Raw genomic sequence first — 23,438 nt, forward strand, 5'->3', positions numbered from 1 at the left:
TCCACAGTTTGCTGTGATCCACAGAGTCAAAGGCTTTAGCATAGTCAAGGAAGCAGATGTTTTTTTATCAAATTCTCTTGCTTTCTGTATGATCCAACGGAAAGTATACCAGAAGGGCATTCTCTTCCGTAACCATAGCAGTTAGCAAGACCAGGAAATGTAATATTACCCCAGGGGTATTCTGTTCTGTCATCTGTGTTCACATTGCGCCAGCTGTCCCGGTAGTCTTCTTTATACCTTTTTGGCCCGTGGTCCGGGATGTGGTACAGGGTCCACCTGCTGCTGCTGCTGTTCAGTTGCCGAGTTGTGTCTGATTCCTTGCGACCCTGTGGACTGCAGCACTCCAGGCTTCCCTGTCCTTCAGTGTCTCCTGGAGTTTGCTCACACTCACGTTCCTTGAGTCCATCTCATCCTCTGTCTCCTCCTCCTCCTGCCTTTAATTGTCAGGTCTGTGTGTGTGCTGTGGTGAGTCGCTTCACGTCCTGCCAGATTCTCTGCAGCCCTGTAGACTGTAGCCCACCAGGCTCCTCTGTCCGTGGGACAGTCGAGGCAAGAGCACCGGCATGGGTTGCCGTGCCCTCCCCCGGGGGTCTGCCCGCCCAGGGGCAGCACCCGTGTCGCTCGCGTGAGCTGCGCTGGCAGGTGGCTCTTTACCGCGAGCACCGCCCGGGAAGCCCCCAGGTCTCTTTAGCCTCCTTTTAATCTGTAACAGTTCTTTAGTCTTTCTTTGTCAGTTGAGAAAAATGTACCACCTAAAAGCTGAGAATTCTGTTTTGTTAGGTGGCCTTACTGAGGACTAAGCCTGGGAAGGCAGCCTCTCTGATAGCTCTGATGGACTGTTCCAGAGAGATAAGCAAGGAACCTGGGTATAGAGGAGCTTTTGCTGAAGAAAACAAAACCAAAAAACAACGTAGTGGAATATCAAAACATGACCGCTAATCACAAAAAACAGCCAGCTCGCGCTCGTGACTGTAGAGCTCTTCTGTGCATGGGAGGACGCAGCAGTCTGGGCTGACTGACATCCGTCCTTTGAAATACGTCATTACTACATGGGGCCAGTATCCTGGCTTTCTGCATCTTGAACCCCCTCCCCCCTCAGGGTGCACCGTTAGAGATGGCTACAGAGGCTGATGGCTGGGTGGGAGGCAACATTCTTTGTTTACCAAAATGATAGGCGGTGTTTTTTGCCCACTTGGGACACTGCCATTTTCAGAGTCAGATGTATTGTTTCATCGGCTGTCCCTCTGTTTCGGTGTGTCTGTGTTTCCTCATGGTGATATTCAGGTGATGCGTTTTTTGGCAGCTACGATCAACCTGGTGTGGTGTTCTAAGCATCAGAGGAGGTGACCTGTGCTCTCCATCCTGACGGTGAGGATGCCCACTGTGATCACTTGGCTAGTGAGGTGTCTCCACTGTGAAGTTAATTCATTTTCTTTGTAATTAACTAATAATTTGTGGGAGATGCTTTCAAACTGTGTAACGATGCTTTTCTTCTTCCAGCTTCCACCTACTAGTTTTAGCATCCACTGACTAATCCGTAAGCCCATGAGGCTTTCTCTGCTTACTGCTGCTGTTTAGTTGCTAAGTCATGTGCGACTCTCTGCGACCCCGGGACTGTAGCCCGCCAGGCTCCTCTGTCAGTAGGATTTCTCAGGAAAGAATACTTATCTGGGGCATTCTAAGAATTTTCCTTCCACCTTCACTCGTGGATTCATTTTCCTGTTTGTATCCATATCCATTTGGGCTCATGGATTTCTTTTTTTATTGGATGGGTTATAATCCCTTGTTCTCATTATGTATTTTGATGATTGCATTCCAGATTTAGTCAGCAAGAGCCCTTTCAAGCCGGGTACTGTTTCTGTTAAACCTGTTGCAGTATTTCTTTGAGCACCTTCTTTCTAGCACACAAGATGCTTCATGCTTATCTTAAACTTCCCAGTGAGACCTAGAAACCTTTCATTTTCAATGAATGAACCAATGCAGTGCGTTCCAAAACACTTTATTTTGTAGCACCATTGAGAATTTATTTGTTATTCGGGTTTGTTTACATGTTGTTGGGAGAGAAGATCAGGTGGCTATCTCATGAGTGGCTTTCTTTTTATGATACATGAAGACTTTATAAATAGATAATATAGATTTACCTTATAGATAATTTAACTTAGAGGTTCAGGGCTAAAGCAGCTGTTATCCTTTGAGCACTGATCATGTACCTGTAACTTTTAATTCATATAGTGACCCTTGTTAAACATAAGGAAACTGAGTCTCAGAGAGGTTAATGTACAGATCAGAGTCACACAGCTAGTGAGTGACTGAGCCAGGGTTTCAGTGCAGTTTGGTCTGACTTCAAAGCTCACTTTTTCCGGATATGCTTTGTTACGCTGTAATGCATATCCTTACTCTCGATGATAGAACTTGTACATATTTTCATTGAACTACAAAAAGCTTACTTGTTGTGGTTCAAGAGCTTTTCACCTGCTTCATAATTCCGTGTCCACATGAAAATCCAGTCTGCAGAATTAAAGTCTGTGATTCAGCACATTGATCTCTCAGAGGAAAGTCTGCCTGTTTTCACTAGAGTTATTCAGCGGTCCTTGTGTTTCTGTAAGTATCCAGCAATGCCCTAACTCTTTCATTTTCTTATTACAGGAATTTGCTTGCTAGGAAACAGAATGCAAGACTTGACAAACAAAATGACTTGGGATGGAAGTTATTTGGAAAAGTACCGCTCGGAGACAATGCTCAGAGAGATTCAAAGAAGTTGCAAAAGGTATACAAGATACAAAGACGCAGAAATATGGGGTACAGCATCCGTTTATGAGCCTTGCATAAATGCCCATTATTAAGGCTTTGAAATTGGAAATCTTTGTTTTAACTTGCATACTAAGTACCTGCTATTTAACTCTGTCTTCAGAACGTGGGTGACTTCAACTTTTTTCTTACAGCTTGTATGCGCACATGGGAGAGTTGAGACGGCTGGACTTTAGAACTTGATTAAATTTAATCAGTTTTTTCCCAATAAGAGTTACAAATGTGATCAAATTTTTATTAATTGTATTTGATATTAAAAAATTCTCCCTTCCTGATCCCAAGGGCTTTAGCTGTTTCAGTTCAGTTCAGTTCGGTCGCTCAGTCGTGTCCGACTCTCTGCGACCCCATGAATCGCAGCACGCCAGGCCTCCCTGTCCATCACCAACTCCCGGAATCCACCCGCACCCATGTCCATCGAGTCGGTGATGCCATCCAGCCATCTCATCCTCTGTTGTTCCCTTCTCCTCCTGCCCCCAATCCCTCCCAGCATCAGGGTCTTTTCCAATGAGTCAACTCTTCGCATGAGGTGGCCAAAGTATTGAAGTTTCAGCTTCAGCATCAGTCCTTCCAGTGAACACTCAGGCTGTTTAGAACTTGATTAAATTTAATCAGTTTTTTTCCAATAAGAGTTATAAATGTGATCAAACTTTTTAATTGTGTCTGGTATTAAATAATTCTCCCTTCTTGGGACTTACCCATTCCTGTGCCGCCTAGGAGCAGGGCAGCTGGGGCCTTCGTTACCCAGGCTGCCATGTGACCCCCTTCCCCTCGCTGGTGGAGGCTGCCCACCTGTCCTGGGGGAGAGGGTGGGGTTCAGGGTCAGACCAGGCCTGTGGTGTCTCACCACCGTGGGCTCCTTTGCCCCCCACGGCAGGGAGGGTGCCAGCCCTGGAGGCAGGCGCTCATCCTTCCAGGGAGAGAGCTCAAGCATAGACTCAGCAAGGCCGGGGGCTGTTTGTGGCCTCAGCCGCCCCAACTGTGACCACTTGCATCTTCTGCTTGGCCCCAAGCCCCAGCCGTCCTGACAGTGGGGCGTTTGCCCAGTGCCGTGGCACCGCCAGTAGCTGGCCCCCCAACCCCGCCTGAACCTTGGTTTCTTATCCACTGACACTTGTTCAGTAGACACTTCTCTAAGAGCCAGCCTCGTGCATGGCTCTGGAGTTAGAGAAATGGCACTGCCCCCAGGCTCCAGAGCACCCCTCTGGTGCGCAAAGGATTTCAGGGCAGGGCCACTGAGAGGGAGGCAGGGCCGCCATAGGGAACACACGCTGGGGTTAAATGAGTCATCATTTGGGTTTCTAGTTCATTTAAAACTCGCCACAACCTCATGAAGAAGTTCGATGCTGTCTTCGTTTTACCAGAGGAGCCCTGGAGCAGACCGAGCGAGTGCGCAGCTGGAGGGCAGAGGGGCTGGAGGGCGGCCCCGGCCTGCGGCTGCCAGGGCCCTCACCGCGGCTCTTCCTCTGCAGGACACGCAGGGGGGCAGTTGCCAGGCGGCCCGGGCCCCGGGCTTCGTGCAGTGGGAGCCCAGGGAACAGGGGCGGGCCGTCCTCGTGGTGGGACGTGATGGGCTTGGAGCCTGCCCCTAACCTCGAGGCTGTGGGGAGCCCCCCACCAAGGGCTTTACGCATGCAGGGAATGATGAGGCCCCCTGGCAAGCGTGTGGCACTTGGACTTGTCCCGGTGAGAGAAGGGGGTCTGTCTCAGTGCCCGTGGAAGTAGTGGGACTGCCAAGTCATGTGGCCCCTCCAAGTATAGATGTGTTAGGTCCAGGGGTGCACTGTGTGGGGCTCTGGCTCAGACCACAGACTGGCTTTGTCCAGATTTCATTGTTTATGTTTCGGCAAATTCATAGTGTTTCGAACGGTGTGTAATGTTCCTTACAGCAGTTGTTGGGACCCAGGAGAATTGCGAAATAAATCAGTGTTGAAATTCATTTTTAGAGACTGTTACATTTTGAATGTGGATTACTTATTGTGTAGGCTGTTAAAATAACACACAATTAAAATGTATATTCACATGCAGAGATCAGCTCTGCCGTTTCTTAGGAAACTCAGTAGCTAAGCTGTTACAGAATTTTTGAAGAAATCTGTGCTTTTCTAAAAAGTTATACTTTTTATGTACATTTTGCTGCGTAGATGTTCCCGTGGCTCTTAATGCCACTTGCATCATGCTTGAGTTTCTTTGTTATCTTTGTCGTACCCCCCTTTTTTAAAGGCGAATGTGGACTATGTTCTTAGAGGGCTTCTGTGAACTGAAGTGGCCAGGTCAGTTAATTCTGTAGTAGCATGATACTGCAGAGGAGAGGGCCATCTGGCTCTGAGCATCAGTAATGCAGGATGTGATGGTGCCTGCATGCCTCATACAGCCCTGCCTCCGTCCTGTTTGCTCCAGCTTTGTGTCTGGGCCGCCCATCCCTCACCCTGGGGCCTCCCCCGAGCTGGGAGGAATATCCTGGGCACAGGCCGGAGCTGGCTGCTATCCAAGCCGTCAGTTCTCCCAGCCTCCCCTCCCCAATTCAGAGGGCCCGTCCCTGGGGCCTGAGTGTCCAGACTGGTGATCCCAGATGGTAGCAGTAGCTCTAGTTAGGGCTAAAACATAATTAAGATATTTCAGTTCAGCTCAGTCGTGTCCGACTCTTTGCGACCCTATGAACCGCAGCATGCCAGGCCTCCCTGTCCATCACCAACTCCTGGAGTCACTCAGACTCACGTCCATCGAGTTAGTGATGCCATCCAGCCATCTCATCCTCTGTCGTCCTCTTCTCCTCCTGCCCCCAATCCCTCCCAGCATCAGAGTCTTTTCCAATGAGTTAACTCTTCGCATGAGGTGGCCAAAGTACTGGAGTTTCAGCTTTAGCATCATTCCTTCCAAAGAAATCTCAGGGCTGATCTCCTTCAGAATGGACTGGTTGGATCTCTTTGCAGTCCAAGGGACTCTCAAGAGTCTTCTCCAACACTACAGTTCAAAGGCATCAATTCTTAGGCACTCAGCCTTCTTCACAGTCCAACCCTCACATCCATACATGACCACAGGAAAAACCGTAGCCTTGACTAGACGGACCTTTGTTAGACTCTTAATTCCTTTCCCCTTTCTCTTTGGGAATATTTTGTAACCTGAGTAGAAGTGGCCTCTTGTGGCGATTTAAAAACATGGACTTTGGAGTCAGACTTGCTGGGTTTGGGTCCCCGCTCTGCCTCACACATGGGCCTCCCGCTGCCTACCCGACAGCTCCCTCTGGAGGTCTGGTAGGCCTTCCCTGATGAACAAGCACCAAAGCTGAACTCTGATTTTCTTTATTTCTGATCTGTCAGACCTGTGCCCTTTGCAGCTTCCCCCGTTTTCGTAGATGACAGCCTTTCTGGTCAGCTTTAGAACTGCTGGACTTCTCTTCCTGACACTGCCCTTCCAGCCTGACAGGTGTTTTGTTTGTCTTTATATGCTGTGGGTGGGGCAAATCTGATGTGCAGTCAGGTTTGAGAAGTAGTGATTTGCTGGAAAATTCTGAACCTCTGCTCCAGTGAATTCGCATGGACAGAGTCTTACTAAAGAGGTGTTCCTGGCGTAGCTGGCAGAGGTGGCTGTGGCAAGTGGTCTCCTAGTTGCTCATGTTTTGGGGAATGGGGAATGGATGCCTTTAGATAAGCTAGTCACGCTCACCTGGTTATGGGCTTCCTCGGTGGCTCAGACGGTAAAGAATCCGCCTGCAGTGTGGGAGGCCCAGGTCAGTCTCTGCATTGGGAAGATCCCCTGGAGAAGGGAATGGCACCCCACTCCAGTATTCTTGCCTAGAAGATTCCATAGATAGAGGAGGCTGGTGGGCTACAGTCCATGGGGTCCCAAAGAGCCAGACACGACTCATGACTTCCCTGGTGGCTCAGACGGTAAAGCGTCTGCCTGCAATGCAGGAGACCCGGGCTCAATCCCTGGGTCGGGAAGATCTCCTGGAGAAGGCAATGGCATCCCACTCCAGTATTCTTGCCTGGAGAATCCCAGGGACAGAGGAACCTGGTAGGCTACAGTCCATGGGGTCCCAAAGAGTTGGGCACGGCTAAGCAACTTCACTTTCACTTCAGTGACTAACTCTTTGACTTGGTTATAGTAATGTATAGAAGATGTATAAGAATATTAGGAAATAAAAATAACACTTGGAATCTTACTGCCCCCAAATGATGACTGTTTGTATTTTGGTGTTTTTCCTTTCAGTATTTTTCCATGTGCTGTGCTTCTCTTTTCTTTAAAGAAAAGACCATTTGAAGAGTGATAGCGAGTCTTTGTAATTTGAGTACACGTCAGAGGGACTCCAGACTGTGAACCCCTGGGATGATGCTTCACAACAGAGTCTGTGACTCTTTGAGGCCTCGCGCTGTGTACACAGATGTGAGGGACTGTCAGTGTTGTCAGAAAGTGAGGCTGAGCAGCAGGCTTCAGTCCTGGGTGGGCTCTGAGGCAGACGCTGCTTGTGGCAAAGACAGCAGCAGAGGGGGCAAGCTTGCAGGCTTCACCGTCCTGGACAGAACTGTCAGGGGAGCAAACACGAGTACCTGTGTTGGGGTTCGTATAACCTGGGATATCTTCGGTGGCCTTCTGGAATTTCAAGTCAGCTCTTAGATGCTAAAGAGAGAATCCCAGAAGAAAGCAAAACCAGGACAACTTGAAAGTGACATTCATTCTCACCTCTGGGTTCTCAGGAAATCATGAATGGTCATAAACTGCAGAAAGGAAAAGCCTTGAGTACTCACTGCAGGTAACTGGCGGCTGGCCTACAAGTATATTCTAAAACAATTTAATTTCATTTTAAAAGGAAACCTTTCTTCATTCTTATAATCCCTTATGCATTTGGAAAATGAGTTTGAACTAGTTTACAAAAAAGATCAGGTCTCAGTTACGGATAAGAAGAACGAAGCACACTCCAAAGTGTCTCTCCCAGTGAAGGGAGCCATACCACTCGAACAGAAACGTAGTACCTGGAGCAGTGGTGTGGGGTTCTAGAAAGGAAGTAGTAGCAGGTGGTTTGGAGAGGAAGACTGGAAGCTCTGCTGAACAGGCCACACTCACCACTCTCTGCATCCTCTGGTATCCCCAGCTTGACACAGGGTAGTATAAGTAAGGGCTGATTGTGTCTCAAATCTTGCAAAAGATATAAACCTACAGATTCGGGAGACCAGGAGGCTCAGTGAGCTCCAGACAGGATGAACTCACAAAGTCAGTGCCCAGACATTTCATAACCATGCTGCTGGAAATGTAGACAAAGAAAAAAAATCTTAGAAGCAGCCAGAGAAAGTATATCACTTACTGGGGAGGGGCAGTTTGGATGACTTGCTTTTCCCATCAGAAACCGAGGAGGCCACCAGGAAGTGAAACAGCATTTTTTAAAGCGCTGAAAGGAAAGAACTTCTCGTTGTTCAGTCCCTGAGTCGAGTCTGACTCTTTGCAACCCCATGGCCTGCAGTGCGTCAGGCTCCCCTGTCCTTCACATCACCCGGAGTTTGCTCAGACTCATGTCCATTGAGTCAGTGATGCCATCCAACCATCTCGTTCTCTGACCACCTCTTCTTTCCCTGCTCCTCTTCATCTTCCCCACATCCGGGTCTTTTCCAATGAGTTGGCTCTTCGCATCAGGTGGTGAAAATATTGGAGCTTCAGCTTAAGCATCAGTCCTTCCAGTGAATATTCAGGACTGATTTCCTTTAGGATAGACTGGTTGGATCTTCTTGCAGTACAAGGGACTCTCAAGAGTCTTCTCCAGCACCACAGTCCAAAAGCATCAATTCTTCAGCACTCAGTTTTCTTTATGGTCCAACTCTCACATCCATACATGACTACTAGAAAAACCATAGCTTTGACTATACGGATCTTTGTTGGCAAAGTGATGTCTTTGCTTTTTAATACTTAAACTCTTTTTAATGTCTAGGTTTGTAATAACTTTCTTTCCAATGAGCAAGCGTGTTTTTTAATTTCATGGCTGCAGTAACCATCCACAGTGATTCTGGAGCCCAAGAAAATAAAATCTGTCACTACTTCCACATTTTCCCTTTCTATTTGCCATGAAGTGATGGGACCAGATGCCATGATCTTAGTTTTTTGAATGTTGAGTTTTAAACCAGCTTTTTCACTCTTCTCTTTCACCCTCATTAGGAGGCTCTGTAGATACTCTTCTCTTTCTGCCATTAAAGTGGTATCATCTGCGTATCTGAGGTTGTTGATATTTCTCCTAGCAATCTTAATTCCAGCTTGTGCGTCATCAATCCTGGCATTTCTCATGATGTACTCTGCATACAAGTTAAATAACCAGGGTGACAATATTCAGCCTTGTTGTACTCCTTCCCCAATTTTGAACCAGTCTGTTCCATGTCCGGTTCTAACTGTTGCTCCTTGAACCACATACAGGTTTCTCAGAGGTGGTCTGGTGTTCCCATCTGTTTAAAAATTTTCCACAGTTTGTTGCGATCCACACAGTCAAAGGCTTTAATGTAGTCAGTGAAGTAGATAGAAGTAGATGTTTTTCTGGAATTCCCCTCCTTTCTCTCTGATCCAGTGGATGTTGGCAATTTGACTCTGTTCTTCTGCCTTTTCTAAATCCAGCTTGAACATCTGGAAGTGCTTGGTTCATGTACTGTTGAAGCCTAGCTTGGAGAATTTTGCACATTACTTTGTTACTGTGTGAGATGAGTCCAGTTGTGCAGTAGTTTCAACATTCTTTGGCATTGCCTTTCTTTGGGATTGAAATGAAAACTGACCTTTTCCAGTCTTGTGGCCACTGCTGAGTTTTCCAAATTTGCTGGCATATTGAGTGCAGCACTTTCACAGCATCATCTTTTAGGACTTGAAATAGCTCACCTGGAATCCCATCACCTCCACTAGCTTTGTTCGTAGTGATGCTTTCTGAGGCCCACGTGACTTCACGCTAGGATGTCTGACTCCAGGTGAGTGACCACACTATCGTTGTTATCCTGGTCATTAAGACCATTTTTGTACAGTTCTGTGTATTCTTGCCACCTCTTGGTATTAATCTCTTCTACCTGCTAGGTCTTTACCGTTTCTGTCCTTTATTGTGCCCATCCTAGCTTGAAATGTTCCCTTGATATCTTTGATTTCCTTGAAGAGATTTCTATTCTTTCCCATTCTGTTGTTTTCCTCTACTTCTTTGCATTGTTCGTTTAAGAAGGCCTTCTTATCTCTCCTTGCTATTCTCTGGAACTCTGCATTCAGTTGGGTGTATCTTTCCCTTTCTGCCTTGCTTTTTACTTTTCTTCTTTCCTTAGCTATTTGTAAGGCCTCCTCATACAACCACTTCACCTTCTTGCATTTCTTTTTATTTGCAATGGTTTTGGTCACTGCCTCCTGTACAGTGCTATGAACCTCTGTCCATAGTTCTTCAGGCACTCTGTCTACCAGGTCTAATCCCTTGAATGTATTTGTCACTTCTACTGTATAATCATAAGGGATTTGATTTAGATCATGTCTGGATGGCCTAGTGGTTTCCCTACTTTCTTAAATTTAAGCCTGGATTTTGCAACAAGGAGCTAATGATCTGAGCCACAGTCAGCTCCATGTCTTGTTTTTGCTGACTTATATAGATCTCCTCCATCTTTGACTGCAAAGAATATAATCAATCTGATTTCGGTATTGACCATCTGGTGATGTCCATGTGTAGAGTCTTCTCTTGTGTTGTTGGCAAAGGATGTTCACTATGACCAGTGTGTTCTCTTGACAAGACTCCATTAGCCTTTGCCCTGCTTCATTTTATACCCCAAGTCCAAACTTGCTCGTTACTCCAGGTATTTCTTGCATTCTAGTCCCCTCTAATGAAAAGGACATCTTTCTTTTTGGTGTTGTAGGTCTTGTAGGTCTTCATAAAACCGGTCAACTCCAGCTTCTTCGGCATTTGTGGGCAGGGCATAGACTTGCATTACTGTGACGTTGAATGGTTTTCCTTGGAAACGATCATTCTGTCATTTTTAAGATAGCACCTGAGTTCTGCATTTCAGACTCTTTTGTTGACTATGATGCTACTTCATTTCTTCTAAGGGATTCTTGCCCACAGTAGTAGATATAATGGTCATCTGAGTTAAATTCACCCATTCCTGCCCATTTTAGTTCACTGATTCCTAAATTATCATGTTGATGTTCATTCTTGCCATCTCCTGCTTGACTACATCCAGTTTACCTGGATTCATGAACCTATCATTCCAGGTTCCTATGCAGAATTGTTCTTTATAGCATCGGATTTTACTCTGACCGCTGGACACATCCACGTCTGAGCATTGATTCCATACTGGCCCAGCTGCCTCATTCTTTCTAGAGCTATCAGTAATGACCCTCCGTTCTTCCCCAGTAGCATAGTGGACACCCTCTGACCTTGGGGGTTGCTTATTTTCCAGTGTCATATCTTTTTGCCTTTTCATACTGTTCATGGGGTTCTCAGAGCAAGAATACTGGAGTGGTTTGCCATTCCCTGCTCCAGTGGACCATGTTTCGTCAGAACTTTCCACTGTGACCCGTCCATCTTGGGTGGCCCTGCGTGACATGACTTATGGCTTTATTGAATAATGCAAGCCTTTCTTAACCCAAGAAAAGCACTGTCAACCCCAAATTCTATATCCAGCAAAAATACCCTCCAGCAGTGGAAGTAAAATAAAGATCTTTTCGGATAAAGGAAAACTGAGGGGATTTGTTGCCAGCAGATCTAAAAAAAATTACTGAAGGAAGTTTTCCAGACAGTAGGGCCATTATACTAGAAGAGACCCGAAACATTAGGGAGGAAGAGGAACAGAAATGGTAAAAGTCCAGATGAGCACAACAGACCATTGTTCTCGCAATGAGGTCTTTGAAATGTTTTGTTGAAAGCAAAAAGTATGTTGTTGTGTGGGCTTTTCAGCGTATGTTGATGTAGTATGTATTACAGATAGACCATGAAGGTGAAGAGGGTATGATGGTAATGTTTCTACATTCCACGTGAAGTGCTAAAATATTGATTCTAATTAGATTGTGAGAAATATATGTTGTAAATCTCAGATCAACCACTAAACTTCACAAAGAGAGCGAAAAATGAAATATTTTAAAATGGAATTCTAAAAAAGAAAGTTCGAGGAAGGGAAAGCAAGACAGGCAAGAGGAAATGTAGAAAGGAAAACTAGAAAACATAAGATGGACGGCTCAAATGGAAACGTGTCAATAATTACCTTAATACAAATGGTCTGAGCCTACCAACTGTGTGTGACATTGTCAGAGTGGGTTCAGAAACAACGACCCAGCTATGTACCGTCTAAAATAAATTCACTCCAAATAGGAAACATGTAGTTATAATTAAAGGGTGCTAAAAGATACCACTGCCATGAAGACACTAGTCAACATGCAGATGGAGTAAGATCGGGAACAGTAGACTTCGGAGCGAAGAAATCACCAGGGACAGGTGGGATGTTGCCAGTGAAGACGTAGTCACACTGAGTGTGTGTCTGATAGCAGAGCTGCAAAGTAGGCAGCCCAGAGCCTGCCGGATCTGAGAAATGTAGGCGCATCCAGGGTTACAACCGGAACGCCAGTGCCCCTCTGAGTAACTGACGGGGCTACTGGCAGAATGAGCCAGCCCCACCGGGGAGCCTCCCATCTCTGAGCCAGGCTGCTGGGTGTTCGGAGAAGACTCCACACCCCAGCAGAGCACGACACACCTTTTCAAGCTCATGTGGATGGTCACCATGGTAGACCAAACCTGTGATATAAAAGAAACTAAATTGGAAAGGACTCAGTTTATACAAAATATCTTCCCTCACCTCAGTGGAGTTATCTTCTCCTTATCTTTCTGACAAGAAGAACATCTCTCCACACTTGGAAATCAAACACGTAACATGCTTCTAAACCCCTGGAGAAGGAAATGCTAATCTCATCCATTATTGTTGCCTGGAGAATCCCGTGGACAGAGGAGCCCGGTGGGCTGTAGTCCATGGAGTCATAAAAGAGTTGATCACGCCTGAGCATATGCTTCCAGATAAGTTTTGGGACAATAAGAGAGTCACAAGGAAAATGAGAAAATATTTTGAACTGAACAAAAATACAGTCTATCAAACTTTGTGGGATGCAGTGCTTAGAAGGACATTTCAATTTTTTGGCCTCACTGTGTGGCTTATGGGACCTTAGTTCCCCAACCAGGGATCAGACTGGGGCCCTCGGCAGGGAAAGCCCAGTGTCTTAACCACTGGACTTCTGGGGAATTACCCAAGATCGGAATTTATAGCATTAAGCCAGTTCGGTTAGAAAAGAGAAGAGTTCTCTAATTTTCTACCTTAAGAAACTGTAAAAGGAGCAAATAAACCCAAAACAAGCGAAAAGGAGAAAATAACACACATGAGAACAGAAGACACTGAGATTGAAAACAGAAATTAATAGAGAAACCACAAGCTGGTTCTCTGAAACAATCAACAAAATCAAATGCGAACAAAACTGACAGAAAGGAGGACCAAATTATCGGTAAGAGAAGTTAAAGGAGGAGATACTACTGCAGACGCTGCAGAAATTAAAAGGATAAGAGAGTGTTATAAACAACTCTCCAAACATAAGTTTGGTAACTTAGATGAAATGATCCACTTCCTTGGAAGTCACACATCACCAAAGCTCATTCAGGATGCAATGGATAACCCAAATCGTGCTGTAATTATTAATGAAATGGAAATTGTAGTTTAAAACCTTCCAAAAAAGAAATCTCCAAGCCTAGAGGGGGTTTCATTGATGAACTCTTCTAAATATTTAAAGAAAGACTGGGAACTAACTGTGGCTCAGATCATGAACTCCTTATTGTCAAATTCAGACTTAAAGAAAGTAGGGAAAACCACTAGACCATTCAGGTATGTCCTAAATCAAATCCTTTATGATTGTACAGTGGAAGTCACAAATAGATTCAAGGGATTTCATCTGATAGTGCCTGAAGAACTATAGACAGAGGTTCGTGACATTGTACAAGAGGCAGTGATCAAGACCATCCCCAAGAAAAAGAAATGCAAAAACGCAAAATGGTGGTCCGAGGAAGACTTACAAATGGCTGAGAAAACAAAAGTAGCTAAAGGCAACGTAGAAAAGGAAAGATACCCATCTGAATGCAGAGTTCCAATAAAATAGCAAGGAGAGATAAGAGAGCCTTCCTAAGTGATCAATGCAAAGAGATAGAGGAAAACAATAGAATGGGAAAAATTAGAGATCTCTTTAAGAAAATTAGAGATACCAAAGGAACACTTCATGCAAAAATGGGCACAGTAAAGGTCAGAAACAGTCTGGACCTAACAGAAGCAGAAGATATGAAGAGGAGTGGCAAGAATACACAGAAGAACTGTACAGAAAAGATCTTCATGACCTAGGTAACCATGTTGGTGTGGTAACTCACCTAGGAACCAGACATTCTGGAGTCCAAAGTCAAGTGGGCCTTAGGAAGCATCACTATGAACAAAGCTAGTGGAGGTGATAGAATTCCAGCCGAGCTATTTCAAGTCCTAAAAGATGATGATGTGAAACTGCTGCACTCAGTATGCCAGCAAATTTGGAAAACTCAGCAGTGACAACAGGATTGGAAAAGGTCAGTTTTCATTCCGGTCCCAAAGAAAGGCAATGCCATCTACTCCACAATTGCACTCATCTCACACGCTAGCAAAGGAATGCTCAAAGTTCTCTAAGCCAGGCTTCAGCAATATGTGAACCTTGAACTTCCAGATGTTCAAGCTGGATTTAGAAAAGGCAGAGGAACCAGAGATCAAATTGTCAATATCCGCTGGATCATCGAAAAAGCAAGAGAGTTCCAGAAAAACATCTATTTCTGCTTTATTGACTATGCCAAAGCCTTTGACTGTGTGGATCATAGCAAACTGTGGAAAATTCTTAAAAAGATGGGAATACCAGACCACCTAACCTACCTTCTGAGAAATCTGTATGCAGGTCAGGAAGCAACAGTTAGAACTGGACATGGAACAACAGACTGGTTACTAATCGGGAAAGGAGTATGTCAAGGCTGTATCTTGACATCCTGCTTATGTAACTTATATTCAGAGTACACATCATGAGAAATGCTGGGCTGGAGGAAGCACAAGCTGAAATCAAGATTGCCGAGAGAAATATCAATATCCCTAGATATGCAGATACCACCCTTATGGCAGAAAGTGACGAAGAACTTAAGAGCCTCTTGATGAAAGTAAAAGAGGAGAGTAAAAAAGCTGGCTTAAAACTCAGTATTCAAAAAACTGAGATCATGGCATCCGTTCCCATCACTTCATGGCAAATAGATGGGGAAGCAATGAAAACAGCAACAGACTTTATTTTCTTGGACTCCAGAATCACTGTAGATGGTGACTGCAGCCCTGAAATTAAAAGACGCTTGCTCCTTAGAAGAAAAGCTATGACCAAGCTAGACAGCATATTAAGCAGAGTCATTACTTTGCCAACAAAGGTCCATCCAGAGCTATGGTTTTTCCAGTAGTCATGTATGGATGTGAGAGTTGGACCACAAAGAAAGCTGAGTGCCAAAAAATTGATGCTTTTGAACTGTGGTGTTGGAGAAGATGCTGGAAAGTCCCTTGTATGGGAATGAGATCAAACCAGTCAATCCTAAAGGAAATCAACTGTGAATATTCATTGGAAAGACTGATGCTGAAGCTGAAGCTCCGGTATTTTGGCCATGTGATGCAAAGAACTGACTCACTGGAAAAGACCCTGATGCTGGGAACGATTGAAGTCAAGAGGAGAAGGGGACGACAGAGGATGAGATGGTTGGATGGTATCACCGACTTGATGGACATGAGTTTGAGCAAGCTCCGGACATTGGTGATGGACAGGGAAGCCTAGCGTGCTGCAGTTCGTGGGGTTGCAGAGAGTCGGACATCACTAAGCCACTGAACTGAACTGAACCAGACCCACTTCCACAATATACATCTTAAGATAACAGGATTAGTCATAAGGTTCTTGTTAAGGAGAAACATGTCCTCAAGAAGATACATTGTTATATTGATCAAGACAAAGCAATGTAGAAAAAGTTTGTCCTTTTCTCCTCCTTGAGAGACCCGGACCCCTTTCTCCTTCTCAGGGGTTCCAGACCCCTTTCTTCTCCTTGGGGACTTCTTATCACCTACCCGAGAATTGACTGTCTCAGTCTCAGCAGCAGATTATCTCATAAAATGTCTGTGGTGGTGGTTTAGTCGCTAAGTCATGTCTGAGCTCTTGCGACCCCATGAACTGTATTCTGCCAGGCTCCTCTGTCCATGGGATCCTCCAGGCAAGAATACTGGAGTGGGTTGCGATTTCCTTCTCTAGGGGATCTTCCTGATCCAGGAATCGAACCCAGGGCTGGGGCTGCTGCATTGAAGGCAGATTCTTTACCGACTGAGCTATGAGTATAAAATGTCTAATTCTTATTATCTTGGATTTTAGAGAGGCAGCACGTTCTATATCAGGCTTTTCTATGAGGCATTTGTGGAAGAGAAGGAAAGGGGGAAGCGAGGAGAAAGGGAAATGGCAGTGTGGTCCTTTAGTTTGGACAGGTTTTGTTCTGTGCATGGATTGTCTCCTGTTGTCGTGGTGACAGTTAATTCATCTGAGCAGTTTAGCTCTCTCGCCTCAGATGCCTTAGTATAAGCTGGATTCCGTGCCCGGTGCCTCTCAAGGTGTGGAAGTGATGCCTTCCCCCGTCAGTCCGAGAGGGCGGAACTCGGGGCACACTTCCAGCCTTTGCGCTGGGGCTCCCAGGGGGAGGTGGGAGCTCGAGGCCAGGAAACGGACGGGCCGCCGATCTTTCCTGGGGCCGCAGACCCTGCTGGGGTCAGAGGGGTCAGGCCTGGGAGGGACTCTGAGCAGAGGGCGCCTTGTCTGTGTCCTGGTTTGGTCACTCGCAGTCAGTTGCGTGGCTTCAGGCTGCCGACTTGCCTTTGCCTCTCTTAACCGGTGGCTCCTTCTCTGCAAAGATAATGCCCGTCTTGCCTGTGCTTGTGAAGGTTCAGAGGGAGGAAGTCTGGGTGGTAGTGGGTGGTGGTAGCCGCAGTGGTTCAGGGGTTAGAAGGCTCTGTGCTTCCACGGGCCCGACCCCTGGCACGCTGAGACCCTGTGTGCTGCGTGGTGCAGCCGAAACAGATAAAAGCTAACACGCTCAGTTTGTGTTTCAGTGTGGGTGTTGCTGGAGCAGTGGTTGGTGTCCAGTGAGAGCTCAGTAAATGTCAGTTGCTTCTCGTGTTCCGGTCTCACCTCAGGGCTATACCTTTACTCCTGTGGCTGGATAAAAATCTTAAAAAAGTAAGTTAGAGCAACTTTGCCACTGTCAGGAGTGTTCAGTGTGTTTTGGAAATTTGTAGTTGGCAGAATCAGTCTTGAATTCCATCTGAAACAGCTTAAAAAAAAATTTTTTTTTACAAATTATAAAAACTAGTTCATGAAAAAAAACACTTGTAGAATCCCCAAATGAGAGAGGCACACAGAGTTAACAGGAAAGCCCTCTTCACCTGAGACTCCGCGCCCTGCCTCCCTACCCTCCCTGGCCTTCCTCTGAGCCAGGGGACAGTGTATGCTTCGCTCGCGGGCACACGTTTGTGATAGAGCTGTGCAGCTTCTCTCTGGCGTGTCCACAATCGGCTCTCAGGAGACTTGCCCAGTCTGACCCTGAAGACGCTGTGGCCAGGATTGTTCAGAGGGGACCGTCCGTCTTCTGAACCTGGTCTGTGACTGACTGTGGGCTCCGGTGATTGTATCTGCAGCTGAGTAGCCTGTTGAGTAACCTGAACCAGAAAAGTGTGTTCCAGGCAAGCAGCTGAATCGAGGCCACTTCCGAGGAAGATGTAGGGAGGTGGCCCTTGGGAGCTTTCAAATGCTCCTGTGCTTCCCTGAACAATTTAATATGTTGATATAAAAATATTGCCAGCCAGAGAAAACTGCTTTTTTTTTCCCACATCAATCTAATTCCCAATGGAAGATTGAGATTTTTAAAAGTATTTTGTAGTCTCTGAGCCCTGTTGGATCAGCAGGGGAGACACTTCTTGGGCCTTTCCCAGGGGTTGATGGGCACAGGCCTGGCTGGCTTGTCTCGGCTGCAATGTGTGGAGCCTAGCTGACCCTTCTGAGGAGGTGCAGTCAGCAAGCGGCCACGCGGGACTTGGAGGCACCTCAGATTTGAGAGGAGTAAGGCTGTGGACTTTCAGTCTCCTCTAAACTGTCCTTTAAGTTGCTAGTGTGAGTTGGGCTCAGAACGTGGCTCTGCATCTTGTCAGCGTGTGAAAGCGCGTCAGGTGGAGTTTGCTCTTTGCCACTGGAAACCCCATTGTTGTTGCTGTTCAGTGGCACAGTCGTGCCGACTCTTTGCCACCTGGACTGCAGCTCGCCAGGCTTCTCTGTCCTTCACTGTCTCCTGGAGTTTGCTCAGACTCCTGTCCATTGAGTCAGTGATGCCATCCAACCATCTCACCCTCTGCTGCCCCCTTCCCTTGCCCTCAGTCTTTCCCACTCCGTGGTACCCTTGAGTTCACAGGCAAGTGTTACGTTTGTTCCTTGATCCTCTGCCCGTGTCTGATAGTTAGTGTGGCCTTAGGACCATGGAGGGGGCATGGCTGTGGTAAAGTGAAGTCGTAGTTCGAAGGCCGTGCACCAGGGGAGTTGATAGGAAGAGGCTTCGGAGCCAGACTGCCCTGGTTGAAATCGCACCCTGCCCCTGACCAGCTGTCACTTATCCAGGGAAGGTACTCAGAGCCTCAGCTGCTGCGTCTGGGAAAAGGGAGGGGTGGGGAGAGGATGCTGACGGTACCTATACTCGTTTCTTGTTGCTCCTCAATAAATTACCACCAAAGTTGGTGACTTAAAACAATACAGATGTATCCTCCCATGGTTAGGAGGTCAGAAATCTGGAATGAATCTTCCAGGCTAAGATCAAAGTGTAGGCAGGGCTGGCCTCCTTAGAGGCCGGGAGAGAGCCTGTGCCTCGCGTCCCAGGTTCTGTAAGCTGCCGGCCTCCTTGGCCTGTGGCTGCGTCACTGCAGTTTGTTTCCATCAGCGCGTCGCCTTCCCCTGCTTCCATCTTCACATCCTCCTCTGCCTCGATCTTCTGAGGACACTTGGGGTTATTTTGGGCCCACCCAGATAATGAAGGATAGTCTGCCCATCTCAGGGCCCATGACGTTAATCCCGCCTGCAGAGTCCCTTCTACCACCTAAGCTAACAGTCACAGGTCCCCGGGGTTGACATGGGTGTGTCTGGGGGCTGTCCCTCTGCCTGGCACAGGACTGACTCACTTCGTGGGGTTGAGGGGGTTGAATGAGACTCGTCCCGTCTTAGCTCAGATGCTCCCTCCTAGGTGGTGTCTTCTAAGCAGTTTTCCCTGGCCACCCAGTCTGAAGGACCATCCTCTGCCCCAGGGCTGTTGGGTATTTTCTGCACAGCGCTTTTCTCCGTCGTAAACTCTTGCCCACTTGCTTGTTGCCTCTTTATTGCCTGCCTCTCGACCCCTCCCGGAATGTGAATTCACGAAGCTTAGGAGCAGACCTTGTTTGCTTTTCAGTCACTTTCTCCCCAGGGCTAGAACAGTTCCTAGCTTTATTGGATGGTTAAAACGAATTTGTTAAATGGGTGAAAGTCACTCAGTTATGCCCCACTCCTTGGGACCCCATGGACTGTATAGTCCGTGGAATTCTCCAGGCCAGAATACTGGGGTGGGCAGCCATTCCCTTCTCCAGGGGATCTACCCAACCCAGGGATGGAACTCACGTCTCCCACATTGTAGGAGGATTCTTTACTCTCTGAGCCACAAGGGAAGCCCGTTAAATGGATGAATGAATTTCAGAATTTCAAAGCACGCCACTTTGTAGACTTTCTTATCTCTATGACAACATAGACATTTCCCCATATCATTAAGTATTCTCCCGTGATCTCGTTTTTACGCGCTGAGGTATGGCCTTTGTGCAGCCATGTCTTGGTTTATTTAACCAGTTTTCCTCAGCTGGGCGCTGGCGCCGGTGCTTTCCTGTGAAACCCAGTGGCCTGTAGCGTGGCTGGGCTTTGTCAGCCGTGCGTTAGGGTGTTGCATGGAGCAAATCACCCAGTCTCACCTCCTGACCTCAAAGGGTGGAGACAACCATGTTGTAGGTTAACCAATAAGGAAATAAATCCAGGGTGCTGGTAGCCTGGGAATGAGCTCTGGCTAACTCAGAAACTTCAGGAGGCAGAATTCTTGACAGGTGAATTAAGATAAAGTCAAATCTAATGCCATACTGAGATAGAGAAGAGGCTCTGTTGACTTCTTATTTTTAAGTTTCAAATTTTAGTAAATTCAACCTGTCCTCACATGGTATATAGTTAAAACTTTATAAATGGTACTCAGATGTAAAATATGTGATAGAAACTATTGTTAAAGTAACTCGAAGGTTACCACCTGCCGAGGGGATAAGCAGTGTGTTTTTGGCAAGCATGTCTTAATATGTATTTAGCCCATGCTTAACACGTGTCTCTCATATTTAAATTCAGTGAGCCTGCAGGCTCACTGTGGACTAGATGTTGGTAGGAGAGGCTGAGAACCCACGCGTGTCTTTGAGAATAGAACGAGCTCTCTTCCTGTCTCAGGACTTATTTCCGGAAGGACACAGTAACTCCTCAGGCTGGGTCGGCTGCCTCTCCTGGGGCTCTTGGAGCCCTCTGATTCCTCTCCGTCACAGGACCGAGCACCCCCAGAGTGTGGTGATCGTTTGTTTGCTGGTCTGTGAGGGACGTGAGGAAGGAGCCTTGTTCATCTTTAGTCCTAGGGCCAAGCACCGCGAGTGCTTCTGGGAGAGACGGGAAGACAGGTGGGAGAATGACAGAGTCCACGCGCTGCGTGTCTCCTCTGTGCTGGGGGCTTCGCTCCTCTCCAGTGGTGGAGAGACAACAGCCAGTCCCCACCCTCAGAGGTTTCCTCTTGAGGGAAATAAGTACTAATCAGAGAGTCATGTAATTACAAGGTGTGATTAAGTGCTGTGAGAAAACAGAACCTGATGCCGGGAGGGAGACGAACAGGGCCTTGCTGTAGTTTACATGGGAGGCAAGAGAGTGTTTCTGCAGGGAAGGTATTTAAGATGAGTTCTGATGATGAGGTTGGCCTTCGTTTAGTCCCCTTGTGAAGAAAAACTCAAACCTAGAGAAGGGTTCGAGGAATAATTTAATGATGAACAGCCGTATGTTATGCTCTGCTAGATTGAACAGTTGTTGACATTTCACCATATTCATTTTATCCTGCCTTTTCTAGTTTCAAAAAATGGAATCACTTGAAAGTAACTTGCAGGTATCATGACATCGTACCGATAAATACATCACCATTCAGCGCTCTACACAACCATGAAGGTGTCATCAGGCTTTAGAAAATCATCAGTAATTTCCGCAGCAGCGCCTGGCCGTGGCTGTGTTCAGACGCTGTTCGTGACCAGGCCGCGTCTTCTTTCTCTAGTTGCACCAAGCTGCTCTTCATGGACCAGCATCCAGTCAGGTCCCTGTACTCACCTTAGCTGTGTGTCACTTGATTCTCTTCCTGGAAAACAGTTACTCTCCCATTCTTTGATGACATTTACCTTTCTTAAAAAAAATGATCATGGGTTAAAGATTCATTTAACACATTGAGGAGATGTGTGAAATGAAGCAGTAAGATGGAAAAACTTATTCCAAAGACATTTGAGGAAGTAGATAGTTATAGACATAAAACCAAACAAAGAGTTAGAATAAGATTGCTAGGTTAGATTTAAATAAACGAATAGGGTAAGAAAACATCACCTCTGGAGTTAAGTTTTCAGTTGGACATAAACTTGCAAGTTAATATGTCACTTCACAGTTTCTGGGTTCTAATCGAGTGGTAGGTAGCACAGGCTTATCTCCTAGAGGATTAAAAACTTCAGGCAGGCTTGTTGAAAACAACCAGGTATAAACTGAGGAGACACCTCTCCCCCATGCATTTGTCTTACTTCCAAATTTTGAGTTAAGTTTTATAAACAAGGCTTTCCTTAATCCTTCCAGCCAGAATCAGCCTCTCCCCTTTTATCCTATTACTTTTAACAAATGGCTTTATTGTGGCAGGATTATTATACCATCAGATTCACTCAGTGTACATGTTCGTGATTTCTTAATAAACTTAAACAGTTACGCAACGGCCACTGCAGTCCCGATGCAGAATATTTTCATCGCCTGAGAAAGTTCCCTCATGCCTGTTTACAGCGGATCTCTGCTTCCACCTCCAGCTCCAGGCGAACATTGATTTGCTTTATGTGGAGAGATTTGCTTATCAAACACATTTCGTATAAATGGAATCATGCACATTATCATTCATCTGCCTTTCACTCCGCAGTGCCCCGAGGCGCGCCTGCCTATGTGCTGTCCACGTGCAGCGTGTATCAGTGCCCCTGTTCGTTGCTGTAGATGCTGTTTATCCATTCCTCACTTGGTGGATTTCTTTTGGTGTTGGGCTATAGTGAATAATGCTGCTGTGCATATTTGCTAGCAAGACTTTTTGTGGATGTATTTTTTATTTCTTTTGGAAAGATTCCTACAAGTGTGGTGGTGGTGGTGGGGGTTTAGCCGCTCAGCTGTGTCGGTGTGTATTGAACTGTATATATGAGACACTGCCAGATTCTTTCTAAAATGGCTGCAACTGCCAGCGACTTGTGAAAATTTCTTGTTGCTGTCTGACTCCTTAACCGCAGCTTGATGGACACTGTAGGTTTCTGAGTGAAGTTTCTAGTGGTAACTTGGTAATGCTATTATTCAGAAAGTCAGCTGGGGAAAGCCTCCTTCTGTGGTCTGAGGAGTTGTGAGTTTCCATCACAAAAGAAGGGTCTGTGCTGTCTCAGAGCCAGAGCTCAGCCCTTGAACATTGGACCCATGGGCTGACCAGCAATCATTTTGACCTTACCGCAGATTTTAAGACTTAAAGCACTGAGGTATGATCTGCAAACAGTGGAATGCTCTCCTCTGAAGCGTACTATTCAATTAGTTTTGAGGAATGCTTATCAAGATAGTAGTTCTGTCACCCCCGGTGATACACTCTGTCCCTTCCCAGGCAGTCCCTCAAGCTATCACTCGTCACATTTCTCCTACTCCATTTCTGTGTGCAGCTGACGTTTTAATTGAACTGATCTGATTGTGGAAAACGTTTGAACTGTAGTTCAGTAAAAGACCCTGATGCTGGGAAAGGCTGAAGGCGGGAGAAGGGGATGACAGAGGGTGAGATGGCTGGATGGCATCACCGACTCGATGGACAGGAGTTTGAGTAGACTCCAGGAGTTGGTGATGGACAGGGAGGCCTGCCGTGCTGCGGTCCATGGGGTCACAAAGAGTCGGACACGACTGAGCCACTGAACGGAACAGTACAAAGAAAAGAAAATAGCCGTCACCCCACCCCCCGGGGCTTCCCTGGTGGCTCAGAGGTTAAAGCGTCTGCCCGCAATGCGGGAGACCTGGGTTCGATCCCTGGGTCGGGAAGATCCCCTGGAGAAGGAAATGGCAAGCCACTCCAGTATTCTTGCCTGGAGAAACCCATGGACGGAGGAGCCTGGAGAGCTACAGTCCATGGGGTCGCAAAGAGTCGGACACGACTGAGCGACTTCACTTCACTTCCACCCCCGGAGGTTACCAGTGTTACTATTTTTATGCAGTTCCTTCTGGTAGCG

The 23,438-nt window shown here is 46.5% G+C and overlaps 1 protein-coding gene across 5 annotated transcripts in view; it reads left to right on the top strand.

Moving 5' to 3' along the window:
* TBC1D14 (TBC1 domain family member 14) overlaps positions 1-23,438 on the top strand; it is a 115,336-nt gene that overhangs the window by 48,387 nt on the left and 43,511 nt on the right. For all 5 annotated transcript variants that reach the window (XM_042251670.1, XM_060417691.1, XM_027971234.2 and 2 more), the window contains one exon: positions 2,647-2,767. In XM_042251670.1, the coding sequence (XP_042107604.1) occupies positions 2,647-2,767 (121 nt within the window). The remainder of the gene's footprint in view (positions 1-2,646; positions 2,768-23,438) is intronic.

Source organism: Ovis aries, chromosome 6 (genome assembly GCF_016772045.2).
Source record: "Ovis aries strain OAR_USU_Benz2616 breed Rambouillet chromosome 6, ARS-UI_Ramb_v3.0, whole genome shotgun sequence".
Classification (NCBI taxonomy): Eukaryota; Metazoa; Chordata; class Mammalia; order Artiodactyla; family Bovidae; genus Ovis; species Ovis aries.